This window comes from Styela clava, chromosome 2 (genome assembly GCF_964204865.1).
Source record: "Styela clava chromosome 2, kaStyClav1.hap1.2, whole genome shotgun sequence".
Taxonomy (NCBI): Eukaryota; Metazoa; Chordata; class Ascidiacea; order Stolidobranchia; family Styelidae; genus Styela; species Styela clava.
The window spans coordinates 10459580-10471041 of record NC_135251.1 but is presented as its reverse complement, the minus strand read 5'-3'; the positions used below and the strand labels follow the sequence as shown (position 1 = coordinate 10471041).

Here is an 11462-nt window from a genome sequence, read left to right as displayed (position 1 = left end):
GAATAAACTATCCCCTGATAGGCCCGTTTTGTTCAGTTTGTATTGAATTGAATAAATCAAGTCAACAACCAACAGCTCTGTATATCTAATTATTGTTACTATTGTAATATTCTATTTTGGTAAACACTGCCCGTTCACGTACATTTTGTTGTTTAGTTTTACGTTTCACTGATTTTGTGTCTGATTGTTCTTGCTTCTGAGGATTGTAGCATGGTTACTGCAAAAGACAATGTATTGAATAAAATCTTTTAATAATTGTATTTTTTTGACAGTATTAGTCAATTTGAGAGTTCTTTCTTGTCTAAAGCCTCGTCCGAATTGAAATGAAATAAAACAAGATATCTATATTTCCAGATCTCACAATCACCTTCAATGACGAAGACCTTGAATTGAAATTCTCTCAACTTCGAGATGAATTGTTCAAATCGAATCTGGTGCTCTCATGTCTAGTGGTTGCTTTCATAATTGCTATTGAAGCTTGTATACCTGCATCAGTGTGAGTATTTCAAACCTTTATCAACAATTCCAATCCAGTTTAAAACACAGATAGCCTGTCGGAGACTACCAAACTAACTTAACCCGAGTCGATGCATTAGGTGCAAAATCGGTGCGAGATGACCAAAACTAATCTAACCCAAGCCGGGGCCGTAAGGGCAAAATTGGTGCGGAGTGTCAATTTACAAGTATAATACAGTAACCGACCCAAAGCATGCAACTAAATTAATGACGACGATTATGTTTTTTGGTAACGAAGTAGAGTTTCGATAACAAAATATTTGTGACTATTTATTTACGTGGGAGTGGCAATGAAACTAAACTAAATTTTGAATAGATAATCTATGAGTATAATTATCTTACTATCGGAAGATCGTTGGGCGCGAGAGGATGTGTGACTCTTACAGAGTAATTATGGAATGAATGAAGCATCTGGACGTTGTGTAAAATTCCTCAATAGGTCTATAACTATCCTAAGTTATTCAAGAGTCTTGCTGCACACTGACACAAATATATTTCTGCAACGTTTCGTCTGACCAAGGTCAGACTTTCTCAGACATGCATATTTCAACTAAAACAAAAATAGAAATTTAATCACTTAGCACAAAAGCATAGAAAACGGAGAAGTAGTTAGTCATGTAGAAACCCAATCCATAGGTCTATGGCTGTTTGAAATATCAGTTTTTGCAACCACCTTATTGCCATTCTACATATGGACTGTTTTTTGTTTATCTGGAAGCTATTTTTTTATCAGCTAATACTACACCAACAATTTATTGCAGAATTAATAAATTTGATTGAAATTTTTAGATATTTCCTTGTCTACATCGATGTTGCTGTATTTCTCGTCATATACGGATTACTGATGTTCATGACTGTGGCTGAAGACCATACCAGTCTTCCAAGATTGATACGACATGCTTCTTCTTTTATTCAGGTAGAAAAAGTAATGATTTTCAATGGACGTTTCCCAGACCCTTGAGTCTTGACACCTGTAAAATTCTCCCTTTATTTTATCTATGCAAAATTTTTAACGCTGATTTTGAAAGTGTTTTAGAGAATTGGCGCTTACAAACTGGCTTACATGTTCAAATCTATGATTTTTATTCAAAACCTGATAACTTAGTTTGGACTAGTCTATCGCAGAGTTTGCGGCATCAATTTTTGATTATTGCAACTAAACCAAATGTTTAAATCGAAATTAACAAGGTAATCAATCGATGCTCGGGGAAATATCCATCAGGCTGAGAGAAAGACAGTTATTTCTTCCTTCGGGTGATGGCTGTTTTAGTTGACCTTGGTTGTTTCGTCACAACCAGACTTCATCGTGACCAACTGCATTGGTCAATATGCATTACATGTCTGAATGACAAATTTTTGTTCTTATGTATCGCCGTTCGCCAGTAACCTAGTTCGTATCGGGTATAGGATATTGGGAATAGTTAGCCAGTTATTTCAGATTGTTTTCGGAAATACTGACTTGATGGCGGAGAAAGTCGTAACCGACCAGCGGTTACGTGAACCACTCTACGGCTACGAGGAGTCCAGCAATCGTTTCTCACATAACTGTTTTTGCATGGGATTCGAATCTGCGAACCCACGAAGGGTAATCAGAGGTGCGGTGGCAAGCACACCACACCGCCGGTTCGGTTTCTATCAAAGTTTTTACTAAAAATGACTTTTCCTGTATAATTTATAATTGGATTAGTTAGTCATAGAATCCCTCTACAATTTGGTACTTTTTATTTCAGGAATCACTCCTAATAAGATATCTCGTCATTTACATCGCACTTCTGCTCAATCTGATCATTGCTATAAGTGGAATGGTAAGTTATTTAACTATGAATCGTTTCTGTGGATATTGATATTAATGATACGTTTTGTCACTCCATATGCTTACTCCAACAATTTGTTAATAATTGGTAGCAAAAATGTTTTCACGCAAAAGTATTTCTCCCAAATTCTCCTGCAAGAATATTTGTAAAAAATTTCGGTACGATGTAGATGTCTATATGACAGCTAAATATCCTTCTACTACAGCCATTCAAATGCCGATTGTGGCTATATAACTATTCCTACTTCTAATTTAAAATGACTGTCATCTTAATATATACGACACAGGATTTATGATAAAATTTAATTCTACGTCAAATCTTTTTTTCCAGTTTACTTGTCTCCAAGCCAAGGGCGATGAAGCTCTCCAAACACAAATAACGATAACGTGTCACGAGACAAATATATCTAACACGATAATACATTATGAGGTCGGTGATGCGGCTGTCTGCAATAATCCTAATGTAAGTTTAAATGAAAAGGATAAGATATTTATAATAGTTTCGATAGAGAGAGTAAAGCCGATCAGACGGCTCTAACCACCCCATGAGAACGGAGATTTCAGCGACCTTGTGACACATAATTATTTCCATAATCTGAATCCCACCCATGGTAGCCAGAAGTGAATGAATGCAAGTGCGATATGATAGTATCCCCATATTTGTTCCGAGGGAGTGAAAAAACAACGAGTAGCTTCTAATCTTCCTGCAAATTCAGAGAATTCAGCGATTTTTTTGCACATAATTATCATCATAAATTCAAACCCATGCAGGGTGAAGTGCGTTTTCCCAACGCTTGGCAGGATGCCTCGCCAATCGTCGAGCCAATCTTGATGGTCTTCTGTATTGAACCGTTTCTAATATCCACCTCTTGTATTGATATTATTATATTTTATTCGAGTTGGCTTCAAATCGAATTCCTAATTATTCGGAAATAATCATACAGAGTTTTTCATTTTTTATTCCAAATCAACCAACAGAATTAGTCATTCATTGAAAGAAACGATATTGAATTGTGCGATACCAAAAACTTAACCTAACAAATAAGAATTTTGTTTTCAGTTCTTTCTGTACAACGGTCTTTTGGTGCTGATAACGTGCTCTGTCTTCCTTCGAGTTCACAATTTTGTCAAATTAATGAATCTTGCTGTCGTAACGTTGGCGTATGGGCTTATTATACTCGTGTTTTTGCCGGAAATTTTCACAAATTTTGAAAGAAAAAGATTGCTCCAAGCGGATCCATGCAACACGTAAGAAAATGTTTAGTAAAAAATTTCTTATTTTGGCGTTCCAGAAGTGTGTGTACCAATATGGAGGTAACTAATTTTGTTCGCCTACTTTACATCAAGTTGTGTAAAGGAACGGAAGTCTATGGACAGGGGGTATATCCACTTGGCTAACACAGACAGTCGTAATAGAACTAAAATAGGAAAAATCGGAATAAATTTATTGTCTAACCTTAACCTGGTACACACACTACTGGAGTACCCTTTTTAGATTACTAATCATAAAAATCGTTTTTCCTTGTTTTCAGGCTTGGATATGCGTACGCTGAAACAGCACTTGGATTAGTTTTCATATTTTTGTTCGGAATCACTGTTTATTATCAAAGTAGAAGAATTGAATACACAACAAGACTGGACTTCTTAAGAAAACTTGAGGTATCATGGAAGTATATTTTATCGCCATCGCTGCCTGTTAAAATATATTAATAAGTAGAGATGTATGTATGGTACTAACAACAATTTAACATCCTCGGTTGAGGATCAATGGGCTTCCATATAGATCGCAAATTACGAATAGGGATTTTCTAATTTGAAGATGGAAATGCAGAACGACAGAAATATGCTTACTTGTCGTGAACTTTTGACTTCCTCACTCTAATTTTTTGTTTAAAGTAATATTCAATACGGTACAATTTGATTTCAACTTCCACAATTTTTTTTGCAAAAATACTATTACAACCATATCTATTTTGTGTTAGACATGCGCTTGAAATTATATTGTTTAGTAACTATATTTACAGCATCAGAATGGGGCATAGTTTTTTCATGTCTTTGAATCTGCTCTTTTTGTTACAGGCCAAAGTTGAGGTGGAAGGTATGAAGAAATTACGGCGTCATAATTATGAATTATTACGTAATATACTTCCGGATCACGTAGCATCTCACTTCCTATCGAGGTCAATATACGATGAGGTTCGTTTTCTTGTGAAATTTTGTTGATTTGTTACTTTATCCTAGTTTTCAATAGAGTCACTGGTTACAAATCAAAAATGAAGTTATTTCACCATTAAATTGTCCAATTTTCTGGGGCGCGATCCCCAAAAAACGAATAATCTACCTATATACAGATCCCTCTTGTACTACGCTTGCCGCACTATCAAGTTAACTTTTACCATGACATCAAGTATTATATGTGTCTCAACTCAAAACATAACATGAATCCAACTCCATTTGCTTATTTTACCAAATCCCACTAATTTTTATATTTAATTTAACCCAAAACATGCAATAAACTCCACTTATGCTCTAATGATCCATTTACATAAAGTTTTATATCTTTCCTAACCAAGAACAATCAATGATTTTTTGTCATGAGCTAACAATAGCCATTGGCTGCAATTTTCATATCTATCTTAATTCAGAACATACCATGAATCGCACTTCATATGACAATTCTAACATCTCCAAAAAAAATCCATATATACCCTAGCATATTATGAATATTTCAAACCTTTCAGGGTCTCTACAGTCAAAGTCATGATTGTGTCGGAGTTATGTTTGCTTCCATTCCTAATTACAAATGCGGAGATAACTCGATAAGTCAAGATATCGATGGTTTGACTCTGCTGAATGAAATTATTTTCGATATCGACCAGGTTTGTTTACTCGATAAACATTCAACCTTTTAATTAAACTAGTCAGGCCGCTCCAGAAGTATGTGTACCAATATAGAGGTAACAAATTTTGTTCGTCTGCTTTCCATCAAGTTGTGTAGAGGGACTGCAACCTATAGACAGGGGGTATATTCACTTGGCTAACACAGACAGTCCCCGAACTCGTAATAGAACTAAAATAAGGAAAATCGGAATAAAACTATGGCCTAACCCTAGCCTGGTACACATACTACGGGAGTATCCTAGTCAGGCGTAAGAAGCACATTTGGTCGGAACAAATGAATTATTTCTTCCTGCTTGTCTTAATCGTTTCTTTCACTCTAAGTGCTCACATTGGGTAAAGAATGTTTTGGACGTTATTTTCAGAGAGTAGATAGAGTATCAATATATAGAGCTCATGCTCAGTGGTGTAGTAAGTACGTAAAATTGCACCCACCGCGAAGTTCAAAAGTGCGCTCCCTTGGGATATAGACTGACAATTTTTACCGACTGACTTTGAATTAAGAAACTTACTTGTACGCTATTATTTAAGTAAAAAACGAGTTTCATTTATTCCAAATTTTACATTATTTTATTGAAACATTTTACGATTGAGACTTTTCGCCCTTTTTGCGAAAACGGTCCAATGGTCCAAACGATCCAATGGCATTGGCCATGGCTTCCATACCCTAGATACGGCACTGCTCATGCTCATCGAAATCACTTTGAAGCAAAAGTCAAAAGCTGATATACGCTAAAACAGTGGTTCTCAACCTGCTATGGTACGCGGAAGATGATCAAGTGGTACGCGAGCAGCTTTGACTCATTGCAACAATTAACTGTTGAGTTGGTCAAAATATTCCCACAACGCTTTATCTTTCATGGCCAAAACAACTAACTACGATACCCCGATAAAATAAATCATTTGAAAGTTACGACTCTAGTTTCCGCGCTCATTTTTTTCACTATTTGACTCGCTTATATAAATACAGTATATTGATCTAATATGCCCCCTAGAATCGCCTGAATCTTTACTATTTTCTTTCCAAATAAGGGAAGATTAGAAATTCCTTTTCAGGCAATTGTTATTCCGCTTTAATGATTTTAAAAAATATTCCAGCTGATTGGTCAAGAGCGTTTCCGCTGTCTGGAAAAGGTCAAAACAATCGGAAGTACATACATGGCTGCTTCCGGGTTGACCCCTCACAATATAATGCAAGCAGTACCAACATCGAATATACCACGATCAAGTTTCGCAGAAGATTCCTCATCGAATGAAATTCAGTTCCCAACTCGAAGCGAGGACGGAAACGAAGAATATAAGACAATATCAGTAAAAGCGAGCGATATTAGCCACCTTTGCATGCTGGCTCATTTTGCTCTCCTGTTACAGAGAGTGATAGCTGACATCAATGTTCATTCGTACAGTAATTTCAACTTGAGAGTTGGTAAGTTTGTATATCGATTGTTTTGAATGTTCTGTTACGCACAACCAGGTATCGGCAGACACTTTTCAGACTTGTAACTCAATTTGAAAGCGCATTTTGGATCGACCTCACTTTTGCATTACTTTTAAATTTGAATAATTGCGTAATGTCTTGTGTTGTCCATCTTAATTACAAACCATTGTTGCCATCAAATCCTTTAAGGTTTTTACCAAAGTTATTTCCAATTTCAGCACAATCGGTGATCAACCGCCATTATTTTATGAACCGTTTATAAAACATAGCACTGAGCAAATCACTATTTTTGCAAGCACCTGAATCTTTGCATCGCCCACTCAGTTTCATTTCACCTTTGGCTAGCGTGTTGGTGTGGGTACGAGATATTTCACGTGCGGTGCCAACAAGCATATTGCACCGTTGAACACTAGATTCTGAACCCTAACGTTTGAAATGTTAGATTTATAATAGAATATTAACTATATATGTTTATTTATGAAAATCAGTCCTATGCACAGTGGTCATTTACTTTAATTTTATTCTTCCAGGCATTGCATTTGGACCAGTAGTGGCAGGTGTAATTGGTGCTCAAAAACCACAGTATGATATTTGGGGGAAAACTGTCAACCTTGCCAGCAGAATGGAGAGTACTGGAGTACCTGGACAGATACAGGTAATGGAGTTAAGATACTTTTCTTTGTTGGGTGTGAAAACGGCGATTACTTTTTATCTAGTGAATTTGGGTCTATATTAAGATAATATGAGTTCCTAGATATCATTTGAATTAGCCGAAAAAAACACAAATATCTTAAAAATAGTGCTATGCGAAGGAATATGGTAATATAGACAGACAGTTCCTTTTTTGGCAGATCGTATAATAGATTATACGCCTGGCTGTCCCAATTTACTGTAAATTAACCTACTTGCTTCAAAACTTCCGTGTTTTGTGACCGTTTCAGATAATTTATTTTCAATGCTTGTGATCAATCTTTAGTTTCAGAAACGTTCAATCAAAATGAAAGAGAATATCCTCTAAAATCCAATACATTTTCTTAAATTTGACAATAAATTTTTCCACGCATGCAATCATGGCAAACAAGCGATGTCTCGTCCGGTAGTTTAACAATTACAATTAACTTCAGGTCCCGGAAGAGATGTGTCAAGTTCTAAAAGATCGCGGATTCCATTTTTCACAACGAGGAAAAGTTCGGGTAAAAGGCCTCGGATCGGTTCGAACACACTTCCTTATTGGGTGCACTCCAGAGGCCGCAAAACACGCCGGAGTTGACCGAGCTCTCTCAGACTTGGGTACAGGATTCGGTGCAGACGGGAACCTTCAACTCGGCGACGCAGCGGCAAATGGAGGTCACCATTCACTCGCACAAGTTGTCTTCAGTTTAGTTCAAGCTCGACAAAGACATAAAAGATACGGTGCGGCTTCTGGTAGAACAAGTGGAAGCTGTAATGAAAGTGTTAGCAATACTGCGACAGAATGTTGAAGATTCAATTTGATGCGTTGATCGCTCTTCACAGACGAGGTGATCACATTAATTACCAGAAGACGAGTGAAAGATGAAGTGCTACCGCGAACTCAAGACGGCTTGCAAAAGTGGAAGGATGAACAATGAAAGTACCGAGTGGGCAAAACGTTGTTTGCCATGATATAGCGTTTGAATGAACGAATTTTATAAGCGTACTTAGCTCGCAATGATTGTTAAATCCGGTATATTGGGAAGCGACTGTCAGCAACTGTGATGCGTTTTTTTTTTACATCGACATTTGTTTACTTACTTCATGTTCGAAATAACTAATTGGGACTTCATCGGCTTCTGTGATATCATTCGGAGTAGTACTTGATTGGGCGCTCCAGAAGTGTATGTACCAATATGTAGGTAACTAATACTGTTCGCCACTTTACATCAAGTTGTATAAAGGGCCTGAAACCTATGGACAAGGGGTATATTCACTTGACTAACGCGTACAGTCCCCGAACTCGTAATAGTACTAAAATATTCGTAGTTCAACCGGAAAACTTAAAGAAAATTTGAATAAAATGATGGGCCTAAATACCCTAATTCGTATTTACCCTGGTACATATACTACGGGAGTACCCTCAATTGTACCTGAAAATTCTCTGTAAACAGCCGTTTTGAAACGTAAGGCTTGTCAGTAAATAGAATTTTATTATGTACTGGATTAGGATAAATATAAAAATAATAGGAACACGATCAAAGTGATGATATAAAGTTAGTTTCATAAACAGAAAGTTCGATCAAACACATCAATCATATTATTCTGCACGAAACGAACTTTCAAATTCCTCGTGGTTCGTTCTTTTTTGGTTACCTGGGACACTTTTAAATCAATGATGCACAGAAGTTCCTATGATAAATAGTAAGAGAAATGAAGCTCCAGAAGTGTGTGTGCCAATAGGAAGGTAACTAATTTTGTTCGCCTACTTCACATCAAGTTGTGTTAAGGAACGGAAGCCTATGGGTAGGGGGTATATTCACGTGGCTAACACAGATAGTCTCCGAACTCGTAATAGAACTAAAAAAAGAAAAATCGGGATATAATTATGCCCTAACCTAGTACACACACTACGGGAGTACCAGAGAAATAAAACATTCCCCAAATACAATTAACATAAAGATGTTTTATTAATATATCTGTTCTTTGCAAAACATAGCAAATAAATAGCGCTGAATAAAACTTTTTTAATTTCGCCCCAGTCTATGGTCTCGACTGGTTTGATACCCTGGCATATACTGGCATTTGTACTGAGTGGATAATTTTGAATCTTTTGTAATCTGAGTTCCTATTGATTTTACTATTTGTTATCAAGCACCTATTTATAACGCACGTTCTGAAAATTCTTGTCTATTTTTAAACTTTTTTCTATATAAAACACAAGTCTGCTGGTCGCTCTTTTTGGTATTTTATACATCGAAGTCTTGCTCTACCAAGCCAGGTTTTATCGTTTTGTTTCATATTGGTGTACCGACTTGTCCTTCATGCATACGGAACTACCTAATATTTAGATATTCTCACTCAGACCTGAACTTGGTGGTATACCGTTTCTCTCTCACCCCATGCTTTACATGGACTGGTAAGCGGACGAGAGGCGTGGTACGCCATATAATTGGGCCATCTTTTCGGCTATTCTCTCCTCGGGGATAAATGAAAATCCTATCGTATTCTTCCTAAGCGAAGTGGTTTTAACGACTTTTCTCTCTCCTTTGCATAAATCCGAAAAACATTTGCTGCTCATTTACAACTTACTAAATCCCGTCCATAAATAACAGTAAAATTAACAGTAATTTATTTGAATAAAATAATTTTTATTTTCCAATATCAGTATTTTCTTCCAATAATAGTTATTACGCGCGTTGCCAACTTTTTATTTATGAATTTCTACTTTGCACTGCCGTTTCAATTATATACATACGTCTTGCTTACGATGACCGAACTTTGATTACAGCTTTATTATTTCGTCATAAAAATTTATCTTTGATTGTTACGTAATTATTGATAAGTGGATACTGTTGACAACAAGCAACCAAACAACTGATGTGATCAGAAGTTAGGCTTTTATATAAGCCAAACACATTCCAAAAAGGAAATTACTCATTACAGGGTATTGATTTTACTACTCAATATTCTCTGCGTAAACTCGAGGCATATTATTTGTGCTTCTAGGCCGATCAGTTTAAATCATTCCACTGTGAGGTATCTCTGTATTTTCTTGATTTAATAAACGTTATACTGAGAAAAGTGTTATATTTTTCACACAGACTGGTATATGCTCCGATTCGCAAACTCATCGTTTCACTAGATTAAATCACGGATGTCGCTGATCGTTAACCAGTGTTGTTTTTTTGCGCCCGCCTTCACCCTAAAATGCGAATTTCGCCTTGTTCATACAAAGCTTGTGTTATGGTATTATTTTATAGTATGGTGGAAAAATAAAATAAAAATGGTTAGGAACGGGTCTGTTTAGTCAGGCATGTTTTCACTGGAATAAGAATTCCCCGAAATCTGAAATAGAGACTTTCAACGGGACCAAAAAAGACGGAGTTTTTCTACAGAAAATCATTAGTTTTACAAAATGGCGTATCTACCTAAAATGGCGCCCATGGTAAAGTTTAAAAATGCGCTCCCTGATCGCTGACTCACAATTTTTATTGACTGTTGTTGAAATAACATCCTTGTACGCTATTATTTGAATAAAAATACGAGTTCAAATTCGAAATTATTTTATTGAAACTTTTCACGATTAAGACTTTTTGCGCCCTAATCCAAAAGGCTCCAGTGACTGCCATGCCCTAGATCAGGGGTTCTCAAACTTTTGGTGTTGCGGAGCCCTTGAAAAGGTTGACTACTATTCACGGAGCCCCAAAACAAATGTTAAAATCTTCACTTTCATATTAATATTCATGAGCAAGTTAAAAGTACTTTACTTAATTTAAATGCGGAACCTTTTTAATAGGGTTAATACAAGTCATGAATCTGAAACTACCGACGGAGCCGAATGCAATTAAATGAATTTCAATTGTTCGTATTTTGCCCAGACATTGTGATTTTTTAAACGGCGCTATCTTAAAAACGAATCTTGAATGCAAAAGAACAAATCAAGTTTGACGAATCCCAAGATTGCAAAAATACGATTCCAATTTATTTATAGTTGGCAGTTTATCACATATTTTATGTTATTTAGTATTCTTTCATTTTAGTAATCCTAATAGTAATCTCGAATCAAACGTGGGTAACGATGAGCACAATTACATTATAACGACGAGACACGTTAAATGCTCG

The 11462-nt window shown here is 36.3% G+C and overlaps 2 protein-coding genes across 2 annotated transcripts in view; both read left to right on the top strand.

Annotated features, from left to right (window-relative positions):
* LOC120336024 (adenylate cyclase type 2-like) overlaps positions 1-9573 on the top strand; it is a 41893-nt gene extending 32320 nt beyond the window's left edge. The window contains exons 19-29 of the mRNA XM_039403630.2: positions 355-496; positions 1306-1432; positions 2247-2321; positions 2661-2792; positions 3390-3577; positions 3862-3988; positions 4409-4525; positions 5071-5208; positions 6326-6653; positions 7196-7320; positions 7790-9573. Of these exons, the coding sequence (XP_039259564.2) occupies positions 355-496; positions 1306-1432; positions 2247-2321; positions 2661-2792; positions 3390-3577; positions 3862-3988; positions 4409-4525; positions 5071-5208; positions 6326-6653; positions 7196-7320; positions 7790-8146 (1856 nt within the window). The 3' untranslated portion in view covers positions 8147-9573. The remainder of the gene's footprint in view (positions 1-354; positions 497-1305; positions 1433-2246; positions 2322-2660; positions 2793-3389; positions 3578-3861; positions 3989-4408; positions 4526-5070; positions 5209-6325; positions 6654-7195; positions 7321-7789) is intronic.
* LOC120336360 (octanoyl-[acyl-carrier-protein]:protein N-octanoyltransferase LIPT2, mitochondrial-like) overlaps positions 1-11462 on the top strand; it is a 140883-nt gene that overhangs the window by 107731 nt on the left and 21690 nt on the right. The gene's annotated exons all lie outside the window — the stretch shown is intronic.